Raw genomic sequence first — 16738 nt, forward strand, 5'->3', positions numbered from 1 at the left:
GTGCACAATAATACTGCTTTTCCCAGCGTAACCTTGAAGGAATGTTCAAATGTTACCATAAATATTAAATATTAGTTTCTTTTGTTAATGCGTTAGCAATTTTCTTAATAAAAACGAGTTAAATTAAAAGTTGTATTTAATTTATTTTGTTAATGCGTTGGCAATTTTAGTAATAAAAACGATTTAAATTAAAATTTGATTTTTGTGGTCTCTGTTTGCAGTCGTATAAAAAGTATCGTAAAAAACTCGTTTGAAAACCTCTTTGCACACTCGCTCGACTTGTGGACCTCGCCTTCGGCTCGGTCCACCAATATGTCTCGCTCGTGTGCAAAAAGTCGTTTTCAAACCTTGTTGTTTAATATACTATTGTAATACGCCCCACTAAAAATAAAAATTGACGTGTTTCAGGATTTTGCTACAAATCTATATTTATTAAGTTACAGAATTTGTTCCAGTTGGGCCAATCATTTTAGCTGCATCCCGTATAAATTCACCGCTCCATTTCTGCACCAAATGCGGAGGATCATATACCGGAACTACCTGTAAATTACCGTTGCCATTTTATAAATGACATGGTAAAATTATGTGCTCCATTTGTTGCGAAAATAATAATATAAACCTGGTCTCTGAAAGCGTGATATGGAATTACGTAAATGGAACCATAATTAACCAAATGGACCTTCTGTGCCATTTTTTCAGGCAAACAAAAACAATTTGACGCCAAAACAGGAGTTCCCAGGTGTTAATTGAAACTTTATTTTTTTTTTATTACAAATTCTCATCAACGAAATGTATACTCTGATACCAAATATCCAGATTGAAAAAGGTAGAAGGGCATTAAAAAAACTTACACGGAATACATACAGGGTCGGAAAGCCCGCACTTCCACTAGTAATTCAGCGACCGGTGGTCATCTTTGTTTTCGTCGTTTGCCTTTTCTTTAATAGATGTCACTACTTATATAATTCCGACTCCGGTATTCCGATATGTTAATACAATCCGTTAACATTAGGATGCAGCCCACACCAGCCTATAGGTAAATCAGGCACTGCAGAACTCTGAAGTCTAAAAACTGGCATCCTTACAAAGTTAACGTCTTACAAGACGACTATGGGCAGATGACACAGGCAGAAGATTACAGTTTTGCGTGGAAATTAGAAATTTACTTGAAAGACAATCCAACTTAAAAAATCACATATCACAATAAAAAAATTACAAATATACAGATTTTGGTATACCTTAGTATACCTTAATTACAAAATCCGCCCAATCGTTCGATAATTCCATTCTGATCAAAATTTCACAATCTGATACCAGAGAACACTATATCAATGGTATAGTGTTCTCTGCTGATACAGCGGTAACAGAAACTCTGACAGCAAAGCATTGTTTTACATTGTACTAGCAATGTCATGCCAAATTTTGGTTGAGGCATATATTTTAATTAAGAAATTACAGGGATACCCCCTGTTATCCACGAAAATTGAAAAGGCCTAATCGTTCAGACAATTAAGTTTTCACCACCTGGGCCGGCGGGCGGGGACATAATATTTGATAGCAAAGCATCGTTGTACATTATACAAGCAATGTCATGTCACATTTCGGTTAACGCATCTATCTTAATTACGAAGTTACAGGGGGTATATTAGTCATCCACGAAAGTTGAATACGCCTAATCGCTCAGTGAATCCACTCAGACCAATTGTCCACCACCTGAGATGACGATGACAGAATTTTTTATAGCAAAGCGTCGTTCTATATTGTACCAGCATTGTCATGTCAAATCTATCTTAATCACGAAGTTACTGCAGATTTTATGGTATTTCGCTTAAAAAAAGAAACAGAAGTTTGGTTTAGAACTTCGAAATGCAACAGTCAATAAAAATTTTTATACATTGTTTTGAAATTGCAATAGAATTTCCTACAACTTTCGTCTTTACCATTTTTTCCTAGATTGAAACGTGAAAAAGATATGGAGAGTATAGACCAGGCGGTATCTGTTTTGGCTTGGGTGAATCGTATATCCACGGATATTTTTGGCTTTTTGGCTTTCAAATATCACTCGAAATGAAAATTTTTCTATGCGCATAAAAAAAAACGTGGGCTTAACTTTTGACGGCAAAATATGTTAAAAAAATTGGAAAAATGTCATATTTTCTTCCTATTTAATTATGTATCTTTTTAAGAGTTGATTTTAGGCGAAAATGGAAATGGAAAAAAATTTTTGTAATTACATTTTTTATAATACATGACTGGTTACAAATCGAATGAATCATGATTATTATGGTAAAAATCGAAAAAATCACAAAAATGGGGTTAAAAACAATACTTTTTAGGGAATTTTTTTGGTGTATTTAAATTGGGTGTAGGACCTTTATACTTGGCTCAAGAAAACTTCATGTTATGTAGAATCATCACACCAAATTTCATCAAAATCGGTTCGATAGATTTTGCATAATAATTTTGCAATCCAGATTTTGAAAAAAAAATTTCAAATTTTCAAAATTTTGCACAGCAAAAACCAAGGCCCTTAGATACTTGAAAATTTAATCACATATAGAAGGGCTCTCAAGCTTTCAAACTTTTTTTGAAAAATTCGAATCCGTCAATTAGGAGAGCTCTGGCGCTTGTTTAAACATTGGTCGAATTTTTGTACTTATAAACAATTAGAACTTTGTGAATATTCAATCAAATCAAATTTTTTAAAGCAGGTTTTAAAAGTTCTTGGAAAGACGCTTCTTTAAAAAAAAAAAAAGGAACGATTGATCAATTAGTTACGTAGTTATAGCCGATTCAATTTCGAGCAGGCCGAAGCGGCCGCGCTCTCTGCTTCCCCCACCACCACCACCCGTACGATTTTATTGAATTTCTCGCTTGCATAAATAACTTTAAACACGTTTTAAAGTAGGTTGCCAATGAAGAAAAGTATTGTAATCTTAGACCTGGTAAGTACTCGGAATACCAAAGGTATTTTTCGAAAAATTAGCCCGGATGTCCCAGTACATTTAGTGTAAATGACGGCTATAACTACGTAACTAATTGATCAATCGATCTGTTTTTTTTTTAAAAAAGCGTCTTTCCAAGAACTTTTAAAACCTGCTTTAAAAAATTTGATTTGATTGAATATTCACAAAGTTCTAATTGTTTATAAGTACAAAAATTCGACCAATGTTTAAACAAGCGCCAGAGCTCTCCTAATTGACGGATTCGAATTTTTCAAAAAAAGTTTGAAAGCTTGAGAGCCCTTCTATATGTGATTAAATTTTCAAGTATCTAAGGGCCTTGGTTTTTGCTGTGCAAAATTTTGAAAATTTGCAATTTTTTTTTCAAAATCTGGATTGCAAAATTATTATGCAAAATCTATCGAACCGATTTTGATGAAATTTGGTGTGATGATTCTACATAACATGAAGTTTTCTTGAGCCAAGTATAAAGGTCCTACACCCAATTTAAATACACCAAAAAAATTCCCTAAAAAGTATTGTTTTTTAACCCCATTTTTGTGATTTTTTCGATTTTTACCATAATAATCATGATTCATTCGATTTGTAACTAGTCATGTTTTGTAAAAAATTTAATTACAAACATTTTTTTCCTCTTCCATTTTCGCCTAAAATCAACTCTTGAAAAGATACATAATTAAATAGGAAGAAAAATATGACATTTTTCGAATTTTTTTAACATATTGTGCCGCCAAAAGTTAAGCCCACGTTTTTTTTTATGCGCATAGAAAAATTTTCATTTCTAGTGATATTTGAAAGCCAAAAAGCCAAAAATCTCCGTGGATATACGATTCACCCAAATATGGCTTTTTGAAACAGATACCGTCTGGACTAGTAGAACATGTGAATGATTCTAACATGTTAAATAAATGTGCATTGTTATTATCGTTATCATAACTGGCTTTGGTATTCATCGATAAATAATTATGTAACAATGATAGATAATGAAAAAGAATTCAGAACCGTTTTCTGTTATTGTCGGGAAAGTTATGTAGGTAAATACAATTTTGCAAAACTTCTAATTACATTAGAGACCTTATACTTAGGAACAAAGTGCTTTGTCATTCCAATTTCTCTCTGGTTGTCATATACAGCTGAATTTGATATTATTTTTCGCATTATTCATGCAGAAATCTAATTTTGACCAACTTTATTCTTCAGTAACGATCGACCGCTTGACAAATGACAAAGTAGTCCTTAAATAATTTATTACAGCGATAGAACTTGCTTATTCGTGTTGGATCCATTGAAGCAATAATATGTTAAGAAATAAACATTTCGATTTTCTTTGAGCTTGAAGTAAACTATCCCATTTTAGTTACGTCCGGTATACGCAAACAGTATAAGCAATTGAATTTTTTAAAGCTGAAAACGAGTTCGAGACAAGCAAATCTTACTGCCTCGAAAACTTTCCGACCTTGTCACTACTTAAATGAGCAAGTAAAACAAAAGAAGTAATTCTACTTTGCAATGTCTCTTATCGACTGTTTCTGCATTCTTCTTTGGGACAAGTTTTATTTTTCAATTTCAACTTGCTTCGAATGCGAGGGAGATCTATTTCAAATTCAGTAATAGCGAAATGTACCGATATCTTATGGCATCTTGTCACTTCAATTAAATAGGGAGACGAAAAAGATGAGGGAAAGGTTGAGATGACGTACGTCGGAAAAATAAATAGCCCTGTCGATTCACGAACACACCACTGTCGATTCTTGACAAGCAGTACTAGAAAAAAGATCTGTTCAAATTATTTAAATGAAATAGGAAACTGTTGGGTATTATTAAAATATTCCGACTGTTCTGCTGGTATCGAATATCTTGTAAAAACTTATCCATATCTACGTATAACTTTACTATAATTTTATTAATAAAACATTACTTCGTTGCCTTCGCTGACATTCATTTATTCTTGTAGGCCATTTCGTTTTTTTTTTTCGTTCTGGTAATGTCATAGTTTGATCGTAAGTCCGCACTATATTATCATATCGTACACAATAGTAACACAATTAAATTACTTGTAAATTTCTTAAGGAACGCCACTAATCTAGCACGAAAATGTCAAACTCTGGCAGCCTCATTTCGAGTCAAACACATTTCAGAGCCCATATTTGATATCATAAAAACAACTGTGTGTCGATATTTTTTATTAAATACTAGAGAATATACCTACATACTATAAAGTAATGAAGCTGATTTAGTTTTTTAGTAATTATAATTAGGTTAAAGCAAATACGTTGTATTTACTGAAGTAGCTCTACTGCTTGCGTTTGACTTTTGGTTAAATAACATCCAGAATATTCACATTCGGTCAAAGATGAATGTTGTTAAAAGTAATGTAAACTTTTCACGGCGTATGTGAAGCTTTTCTTGGAATACCTATTGACTTTAGTTGGCAAGAGATTTTCAGCTATCCAAGATAGCAAACGTAAAATTGACAGGGAGTTCTTTTAAAGGTTTAGAACAAATATGGAATAAAATGCAACGTCAATTATTAGTCCAGATTGTTTTCTAATAAATTTAATCGGATATATTTATTTAAAAGTAAAGTAAAAGATTACTAAATAAAAAATTAAAAGAAAATAGTATATAGAGCAGAATATGCCGTATTTCGTGACATTATGTTAAAAATTTTCAACTGTTGAATGACATAATTCTCCTAAGCATATTTACTACTGACTTTGTCAGTAGTTGTGTACACAAATATATTGTTTTCAGTCAAGCGAAACTGAGAACAGATGGCTCAGGTACACTATCAAAGTAGAATTTACTAAGGTTGAAAAAGTTATCAGAGAGCAGTTTTATTTAAACACTATATCAAAATTTTCAAAAATGGTATTTGATAGAAATAGATTTAGGTAGTTAGTTTAATGCTTATTTTACTATAAAAATGATTGACACAATCATAAATTTCACATTATTTTCATTTTACAAGATAAATAATAGATATCCGTGAGAAAATCCTTACTTTCGCTTATACGGGTAGAAAAATTAGTTTATAAATGTAAACGACATAACTCGACTCGTGTGAAGAGAGGAAGCATAACAAGATTTAATTTCGCAGTCCCCTCACCAGATCTCATATTTCTGGTATATGTAAAAAGGTCGATGTGCCCTTTTTAGGGTGATTCCAAGCAGAGCCATTGTATATTATTCAAATACATGTTATTCTTACACTCATGCATATGAAATCCGTACGCATTTTTCGACAAAAAAAACGTTGTAAACTTCTGTATTCAAATTCCAAATGAAATCGTGCCATAAGTGGAATCTTATAAAATCCATAATGAGCCCGCGTATAATGGTTTTAAAGTAACATAATGCTACAAAAGCTAATGAAAAGAACGTAGTTAATTTTTAACCCAGACCAAAAATTTTGTATTAAAAATTAACGGGTTATTGTGACTACACACCCCTAAGTTATGAATTATAAATTTTATGCCGTAATTGCGATACATAATAGTACACGTAGAGTCATTAAATTTGAAAACAATCGATGCGTTACCTTCAGAGGTCTATGTTTATTGCAAAACCATTACCAATCCCAAGAAATGAAGGTATTCCGTCATAGATTAGTTATTAATATACTATCGTGTTAATGGAACATTAAGTAAAATCTGTAATTAAACGTTATAAGGTATATGAGCGAATATTTCCCTGTTTTTTATTTTTTTATTATAGTACTAAAGATAAATTGTACCTATATATTGATTTATATACAGAGTCCAATTAATATAATTCAATTAGATCAATAATTCAATTAATACCTACAAGAAACTCAAAACGTTTCTTAGGTAGTCAAAATATTATGCCTACACGTAATCTCGAATGATTAACAATCATCCATTTTTGAACACAAACCGTACACTAATGAGAAATTCAGATTTTGACTTTTAAAATAGAACAGCACAGCGCCCTCTTGAGCCAATATTACTCTTCAGCGCCTTTTGCTCAGCAAAGAGAACGCAAACAAGCCCCGGGAACGTTACATGTACCATTAGCGCCTTTTTAAGTATTGCGACGTCGTCTTGTTTACTCTAAAAATATTGCCACTTACTGTATGGATCGATCTGCCCGAGGGTCAACACATAATTCCGTAAGATAAAGCCGACGCGACGTTCCACACCAGGCAAGCGAATTATAAAAACATTCCGGTGCGTTTATTAAAAGTCGAACAGAAAACAGAAGTAAATGTCAAGTATTTAAGCACACGAGAAATGAAAAAATGTTTTTTAGAATTAATTATATGTGTAGAAATAATTACCCAGTCAACACAGATGCAACACAAAGACGTGTATAATAGTCCAGACGGTATCTGTTTCAAAAAGTCCATATTTGGGTGGATCGTATATCCACGGAGATTTTTGGCTTTTTGGCTTTCAAATATAACTAGAAATGAAAATTTTTCTATGCGCATAAAAAAACGTGGGCTTAACTTTTGGCGGCACAATATCTATAAAAAATTAGAAAAATGTCATATTTTTCTTCCTATTTAATTATGTATCTTTTCAAGAGTTCATTTTAGGCGAAAATGGAAGAGGAAAAAATGTTTGTAATTAAATTTTTTACAAAATATGACTATATACAAATCGAATGAATCATGATTATTATTGTAAAAATCGAAAAAATCGCCAAAAATGGGGTTAAAAAACAATTTTTTTGGGGTATTTAAATTGGGTATAGGACCTTCATACTTGGCTCAAGAAAACTTCATGTTATGTAGAATCATCACACCAAATTTCATCAAAATCGGTTCGATAGATTTTGCATAATAATTTTGCAATCCAGATTTTGAAAAAAGATTTGCAAATTTTGCACAGCAAAAACCAAGGCCCTTAGATACATGAAAATTTAACCACATATAGAAGAGCTCTCAAGCTTTCAAACGCTTTTTTGAAAATTTGAATCCGTCAATTAAGAGAGCTCTGGCGCTGGTTTAAACATTGCTCGAATTTTTGTACTTATAAACAGATCAAAAACAAATTTATTTAGATATTCTAAAATTGTTTAAACAACAATTATTTTCAAAATATGTCGAAAATTAGTAACATAACGAGTTAATTTCTCATTTACTTATATTTTAAACAATAAATAATATTTGAATTATACTTTAATCACAAAAGAAATGATGATTAAATTAAATTAATTATAAAAATCAATAATATTTTATTCATATTTAATAACTTTTTAAACCTGCTTTAAAAAAATTGATTTGATTCAATATTCACAAAGCTATTCTGTTTATAAGTACAAAAATCGAGCAATGTTTAAACAAGCGCCAGAGCTCTACTAATTGAAGGATTCGAATATTTCAAAAAGCGTTTGAAACTCGGTTTGAAAGCTTGAGAGCCCTTCTATATGTGATTAAATTTTTATGTATCTAAGGGCCTTGGTTTTTGCTGAGCAAAATTTTGAAAATTTGCAAATTTTTTTTCAGAATCTGGATTGCAAAATTATTATGTAAAATCTATCCAACCGATTTTGATGAAATTTGGTGTGAAGATTCTACATAACATGAAGTTTTCTTAAGCCAAGTATGAAGGTCCTATACCCAACTTAAAGACCCCAAAAAAATTCCCTAAGAAGTAATGTTTTTTAACCACAATTTTGGCGATTTTTTCAATTTTTACAATAATAATCATGATTTATTCGATTTGTAAATAGTTATATTTTGGAAAAAAAATAATTACTTAATTGAAACAGATACCGTCTGGACTATTAAGAATATTAAACGCTCGAACCATGTTCTTGCGTGAATAAAATGCTACTTCAAACACTTACACAATAAATAACTATTAATAACGATTATTTAACTTTATCAAAAGAACACCCAATATTTTTCATAACAGACACAATTAATGGCACATAAAAAGCGCATATGCATTTAGTGGGTATTATTTGTGTCATACAACTGATTTGACTTCAAGATTTATTGTAACTACCTATTTACAGTCATTTTTATCAGGGTAGGGTATTCGTATTAGATATGAAATTGCTAATGTAAAACGTCCTGTTACTGACCAAAATTTTGTTACCGCCGTCCGATTGGTTGGAAACCGTATCAGAATTTAATTATTTATTAAATTTTTCGTGGACAACAATGGTACTGCATGCATCTTCGCCGTCAAAAAAGGTACCTACATCAACAAAAATTAGATTGCTAGTAAGATAAGAAACTTTCCATTGCTGTTAAAAAGCTTATCACCACCTTCGTAGGGGTTGAAAACCATGAAATATTATGTCAGACATTCTGGATATTCGTCATGATAGGTTTGAAAAAGTAACTTTCAATATTGCTCTAGAATGGAAAATAGTAAGTTAAACATATCGTGCTACTAATAAATTACTTTCTATTATCTGTAATTTTAAATAAAATTAAAAATTTATAAGCTACTCCACAATTTCATTTTAATTTACTCACTTAATTGAAATTTATATGCGCCTGATTATTTTTGTTCCACATCAACCCCAGCGGGACGGGATGATCACGGAATTGACTCGTCTTTATTTTTGTCCCTACTTCAGACATCACTTCCCTTTTTCGTTAATTCGAACCCGTCGAGCGGCCGGTATCTTCTTTTAACTTAATTAACATTTTATAACTTCGAATTAACTTTGCCAACTTGAAAGCTCAGTGTTGTTAATTTACCCTTTAAATTGAAAAATTTGTATTCTTCAAGACAACGTCACTGTATTTTCATCAAAGGGAAACTTGTTTGGCTAAGAATTTTCTTTTTAGGCTCCTGATGTCTTTTGATACATTTCCTTATAAGGATTGGTACCTAGAGAACCGTAGTATATTGATGTTTGTTTAAGATTTCTTTTAGGTTTCCGTAAAATATTTGGAAGTTATATCCATATTTAATCTTTATAAATAACTGTCACAGAATAAAGTAACAGGCCAGGAAATATAGAGTTGGACGCGACTTTTTGTTTCGGCAAGCTGAATTTATCACTATAGATGCTAAATATTATGTACAATAACATATTAGTTTCCACAGTCATAAGAATGGGGGGAAGATTGTTTACAGGCTGGTTAATTGTATAATTTTTACGTAAATTCACTTTTTTCGCTTATAACTTTTTTCCGTTCATTTCCACGAGAAAACAGTAAAGTACTTTTTTTTCTTCTTCAAGAAATATTGATTAGATCAAATGTTATAAACAGAAGAAACTTATTTATGACTTTTGAATTAAACATTTATAAACTGCGTTATTATTACCAGAACATTTTGGCATCGCATCCTTTTATTCCTTATCACTGTCTAATAAATCATACGAAATCTGGAATCGGTAAATTGAATAATTTACAAGTTATGGCCTTATAAACAAATTAACTACTTATTAGTCTGGACGATCCCGAGGATCTTCCACAATCGTACTGAGTCTGTAACTCCGTTGTTTTTCAACGAATCTTGACGATTTTTTTTATCTTAAAGCTCTTTTCATAAGCTTTCCGAATATGTAATAATGTACATGGTGCTTCAGTCATAATGTCATTAATTTTAACCACGTATTCGCAAAGCTTAATAAAGACAGAAAATCGGAAAAAAATTTTTACTCGACTTTTAAAGATGAAGGAAATCAACCCATAACTCCCGCTAAGAGGGCGGCCCTGCCAGATGCCTAGATACTCGGAAAATTTTGTAACGTAATGTCAGCTGAAGCGAACAGCGTTGCCAAGTTCACATCATAATCAGTGGTTCACATTTAATTAATCCGCTTTAATATACGGATACATATGTACGAAACCAATAAAATGGAAGTAAATAAAGGATCATGCTGCATTTTATTATAACTAATTTTAATAATTATTGTATTTATTAACTTGGTGCAAAATGTTTTAATAAGCCTGACTTCTCGAAGTCAACTTTCGTTAAGAGAAAATAAATAAAGCAGAGGTTTATAGGCACATTGTATTTTATCAAATAAAAAAAGTCGACTTGACATAGGTTAGCCTAGGTCGGAAACACGTACCGAGTTGTTTATTTGTCTCCGTCCGATTGTATTTTTATCTTCTATTACTTACAGTCAATATTTAAATACTAGGTACATACATTTCACCCTCTCTTTATAACTTATCTAGTGAGTGTTGGTTTTTCATGTCATTATTTCTGTAATGAAATTGAAATGGTTATGAAATTAAATTTAAATTATTTGAAGTTTTCGAGTTTTGTAACTTCAATATTAAATTGTATTTAAAGTGAAACAGAGCTAATTTCTTTGCAGCCATAATAGTCACATTTGGTCAGATGAAAACTCGCACACTACTCGTCGGTTTAGCTTTCAGAGGAGATTCGGTGTCAATGTATGGGCAGGAGTATATGGCGATCATTTAATTGGGCCGCATTTTCTACCTGAACATTTGAATGGGCCGCGTTACTTTCAATTTTTAGTAGAAGGCTTACAGCAAATTAAAACATTATCACTATGATGTTAATAAAAAAAATTTTGTGTGAGTTGTTAGACAGTGATAAGGAATGAGAGGATGCGATGCCAAAACGTTCTGGTAATAATAGTTTATAAATATTTAATTCAAAAGTCATAAATAAACTTCTTCTGCTTATAACTTTTGATCTAATCAATATTTTTTGACGCTCGGGGGCTAGTTTTGTAGGTCTTTTGAAAACGAAAAAAATGTACTACTGTTTTCTCGTGGAAATGGACGGAAAAAAGTTATAAGCGAAAAACGTGAATTTACGTAAAAATTATACAATTAACCAGCCTGTAAACAATCTTCCCCCCATTTTTATGACTGTGGAAACTTATATGTTATTGTACATAATATTTAGTATCTATAGTGATAAATTCAGCTTGCCGAAGCAAAAAGTCGCGAAATGGTAATTTCCCAGCTTATTTTCCTGGCCTATAAATCCTTTTAATAAATAATAAAAACAAATTCAAATCACTGATTCCATTTGTAGAACCCACGTCTACGTAGTTATTTTATACTAAATTATTTATTAGTATTTTATTTATTTACTATTATTTTTATATCATACAGGGTGTTTAATAACTTTACCGGCACAGATCAAGCACTTGTGTGAAAACATGCCGATTTATTATGCAGCAAAAATTTTTTCTAGCCTGTACCGTTGAAGAGAAGTCGGCCTCTGTTAAATTTTGAAAAACAGTAATATCGTTCAAGTATTGGAAAAAAACGGAAAGAAACAATTAAAATTGAATCTCCCTGTTTTCCCGAGAGTAAATCGGTAGCGCCAAAGTTACAAAGTAATCCTTCAAAGGGTGCTCGATCTTAAATTATGTATGGTGTAATCTATCAACACGTATACTTTTACAGATTATCAGAGTATCCTTAACAACCACTTGTTCATCTTTCATCTATAAATATCGAATTATGGGATTAAGGAAAGTTACCAGACTTGCAAGGTAGCGAGAGAGCAAACTACTTAGAAGACGTAACAATTTCTGCAAGTAATCCCTACTAAAGTTCGATTTATACCGAAATCATAATTACGAAGAGCAGCAACTGTCGCTGAAGTGGTAAGATAAGCGTTATCCCCTCGAAAGAGGTTTTACCCTCATAAATACTGAAAATCGTCTTTTTTAGCTGTTAAAACGTTTCAATTATTTCGACTTACCCAAATTAAAAAAATTCTGGGCAAAGTCGTTGAAAGCTTTGCAGATTTCTTTTGGTAATTCTATCTAGAGTCAACGAACCGTGAAGGGCCAAACAGAGAGCGTAATATAAACATATTTCCGACACGCAAACTTCCATAACAAAGTGATATATTGAAATAATAGGACAGGACACGAAAACGTGGATTCATTTATCTAGGTCACATAAAAATTGGTGCCCAGGCTGTTCACAGCAACAATATAGACATCGTACAATACGATCTACGTTCTTACAGAAGAATATTCAAGTTAAAATAATCGACTGCCACGCTAAGTATATCAGGCGTCTAGAGAAATGTCCTTTATTGCTTCCGGTTTATCTTTAAAGGAAACAAAATCCTAAAGTCACCGCAGTTGAGTCCAGCTGTAAATACGGGAAACGGCGAATCCACAAATTCTCTGCATGCTGTGAATCGTCCAATATAGACGTCGAAATCGCCTAGACTAAGCTGTTTGCTTTTACGAGTTGCTCGAACTACACGTTTTCAAGATATTGATCCGATCTATGTAGGGTGATAAAAGCAAAAGAAACCTCTAATTTGTAATTAATATTCCAAGATCAAAAATTTTGTACCACGTGTGGTGAGTTTGTTCTTACCACACTTGTGTTTTGCAAATTCACCTTCTCCTTTTGGGAAAAAATATAGCTATGTCGTAACTGTTATACAATATATTATTGGGATACCTTTTTCAGTGCTACATTTATTTATAGTAATCTAATGATAATCCGAATAAAACTTGTTATTTTTTCTCCAACTGAAATCCCCCTTCATTATTAATTTGGACTTTGAAATTATTCAAACCAAATTTGTCGCCATATCGCTAATTGAGTTCATTTGTGATTGTTTGTGGTTCAATTTGCTGAACACTCTTCTTTCTTCTTTTTCTTTGAATCTCCTTCCAAAGAAATTTCAAAAATTTATGAATGTGTCTACCAACGTTTTATGGATTAGTGCGAAGAAAAAGACATTAAGTTGTATTCAGAAGAAGTATTGATGATGTATTTCTCAAACTTAGTAAATAAAATGAAGCCGTCAACGCTTTGGTCACAATATTCCATGTTGCGGTCAATGTTGGATATAAAGAATGGGATATAAGTAAATATTCAAAGTTACCTACGTATTAAGAGACAAAATGAGGGATATGTACCGAAAAAATAGCGAGTATTTACAAAGGAGCAAGTTGATTGCTTTTTGAATAGTGCACCTGATAATTTATATTCGATGATGAAGGTAAACGCTTTAAAAATAAAGGAACAAAGTTTTTAAAAAGTTTCTTTATAGGTTGTTCTAATATTGAGGGTTGCAGGCGCATGCCATTCTGATGAATTAGTCAATTTAACAATTGATAATGTTGAAGATGTGAAATTCGCCTTAATTATAAAAGTTCCCAATACCAAAACCAAGAGACCACGTTCTTTTACTGTGCTGGGACACAATTTTTTAAGTTTTTATCGAAAATATGTTGTATGAACAAAAATTTTTGTAAATATTGTCGAATAAACTTTTATTAAAACTTTATTAACACTTTTAATCTAAGGATTAAAAGTGTCAACTATAGCTCCTAGGATTAAAAGTGGATAATTTTGTTGCTAAGATACCATTTTTTTCAGTAAGGAAAATGTTAACCTTAGAGGCTTCTGACAGTCAAAAAATGTCATAGTTTTCTGACAATTGGAGGAAAAAACGATTAGCATTTAGATTTTTTTTTCTTTTTCCACTGGCATCACAATTTTATTGTCATTTTCTTCTGTATATATGTTATATTTTTATATGTAAATCTTTAGGTAGGTACATTTATATTTGTAATTTGCCATTTTTACCATCTATTTTAACGTGTCTCATGTCAATTATTGCTATTATTATTAATGTTGTTTCTGGTTGTATTATGAATTTACTGTTATTATTATTTTTAAATATTTGTGCGTGATTTTAAATATTCGTGGGTAATTAATGACATCTGGGTGACCGGTAAGAATAATGAAAGTGCAGGAATGTAAATTTTTCGAGAACTGACATTTTTTTTAATTGTTAACTAATTTGTCAAAAAGACATTCCAGTTGACTAGAAGTTCTAGGAAGTATTTTTCGTATTTATTACTTACTAATTTAATCAAATAAATTGCTTCAATAACATGACAATTTCGGAAATTTATTTATTTTAATTTAACAAATTTTGCGCCACAAATTAATCAACCATTATTTTCTCGATTCAAAAATTGCAAATTGAAGTCAAACTCAATATTACAGTAGTACAAGGTAAACATAGTTTCCTAAAATGCCTTTTGGGCACTTAGGAAACATAATACAGACACGCAAAACACAAAAAAGTGGACTGAACTGAAAACGAATCAGTTATATTTTGAAAAACTTTATTTGAACCAGATAAAGTCTTGTCTTATGTATTTTAATTCACTCAACACTAGTTAAAAATATGAAGAATCTCTAGAAAATCACTTATTTGGAAATTTGCACCAAAGGAAGAAATTTACTTGGACCAGTCTAAGCCTTATTCCAGTAGATTTTGCTACGCTGAATACGATTGACACTGACAAGAAGACCAGAAGTGATTGATGGTGATGATAAGCATGTTAGAGTCTATTCCAAAGAAGGGAATCGGAAGCAGAGATAAAGTTGAAGCGGAAAAAGGAAATAGAGAAAGTGAAACAAAAGAAAGTGGGGATGAATACGTAGGTGAAACAAAACTTCCAGATCTACTTCATCAGGAAAAGTTGAGTGATTAGAAAAATAGGGCTTCCAAAAGATGCGGTTGAATTTTTGGCTGTGGAACTGAAAAATCGAAGATTGGTGATAACCGAAGGCAAATCAACAATAAAGAAGACGTTTTGCTTTGAAATACTTATATTGGAGAGCCCAGGAAGCTTAGACAGTGTCAAATTCGTGTTCAACTCTTCAAAATACATTGAAATAAGACTTCGCTCAGTGAATATTTTGATATGCGGTGTTCTAACGATTTTTCGTATTTTTCAGGAGATATTTCTCAAATAAGTCGATTAAGACTTCATCTGGTCCAAATATTTTTTTTCAAAACTTTGTTGGCGCCCATTAGTCGGCTTTGTCATGATTTTTCAGGATGTTCAGCAATTTTTTGCGATCTACTCAAATCCTGTGAGTGTTGGGGTAAAACTAACAACAGGTTCGTATAATCTAGTGGGGTCACCAGGTCAGCCCACTTTTTTTTGACTTTGTGTGTCCTTGAAAATGTCAGCAATTTAGAAAAAATACCACTCTGACACGAGGCGTTGCAAAAGGCCCCCTCAGCAACGCTTCCCACGACCATTCCCATGCGACGTTTTCAAATTCGGACCCTCATTGAACTTTTTCCTTCCAGGTGACCCGGAGGGAACCGCCGACATGCGCTTCACGATCCAGCCGGCCCCGGGGGAGTCGGGCTTCTCGCAGTGGGCGGCCGCGATGAAGATGGTGGCCCAGCTGCCGGGCGGCATCCCCCCCGAGTTCCGCAGAAGGCTGTGGCTGACCCTTGCCGACAGGCACCTGGCGTCGCGCGGAGTCGACTGGCCCAAAGTGGAACGGTCCTGCTTCAGCGAGTGGTCGCACCCCGACGACGCCGAGCTGGGGGTGCAGATCGTCAAGGACCTGCACCGCACCGGCTGCAGCCTATTCTGCGGCGAGGACGGCCAGGAAAACCAGGCGCTGCTGAAGAGGGTGCTGCTGGCCTATGCCAGGTGGAACAAAGCAGTAGGTAGGCATACGCTTTAAGGTTGGTACTAAAGCGGGAAAGTCGCGTTCAATTTGCATTGAATTATACTGGAGCACAAAAATAGTCGTGACAAAGTAATAGGCAGTAGAGGCATCATAAATTGAAAAATATTAATAGAACAAAATTATAGACCGGGAGATATTAGACTGAAGTTCGACGACGTCTTTCTCGTTTATGCCTCTGAGAGTACTGAAAGGTAACCGAGAGACAAGTACAATAAACTAAATTTAAAATATGGGCTGCGGGACACCTTCGTGAAAATTCAATTTTCCTTTTCAAAAAAATAATGTGTACAGCGACGTATTTCTCACTTATGCCATGTTCGTAAGTTGAAGAGAAGTATCGATTTTATCACGAAAT

General features: G+C 32.8%; 1 protein-coding gene across 1 annotated transcript in view; it reads left to right on the forward strand.

The window, feature by feature from the left end:
- Positions 1–16738, forward strand: part of LOC108905130 — a 127636-nt gene that overhangs the window by 60969 nt on the left and 49929 nt on the right. Inside the window, exon 4 of the mRNA XM_023454565.1 lies at positions 16000–16360. Coding sequence (XP_023310333.1) covers positions 16000–16360 — 361 coding nt within the window. The remainder of the gene's footprint in view (positions 1–15999; positions 16361–16738) is intronic.

This window comes from Anoplophora glabripennis, unplaced genomic scaffold (genome assembly GCF_000390285.2).
Source record: "Anoplophora glabripennis isolate ALB-LARVAE unplaced genomic scaffold, Agla_2.0 scaffold287, whole genome shotgun sequence".
Classification (NCBI taxonomy): domain Eukaryota; kingdom Metazoa; phylum Arthropoda; class Insecta; order Coleoptera; family Cerambycidae; genus Anoplophora; species Anoplophora glabripennis.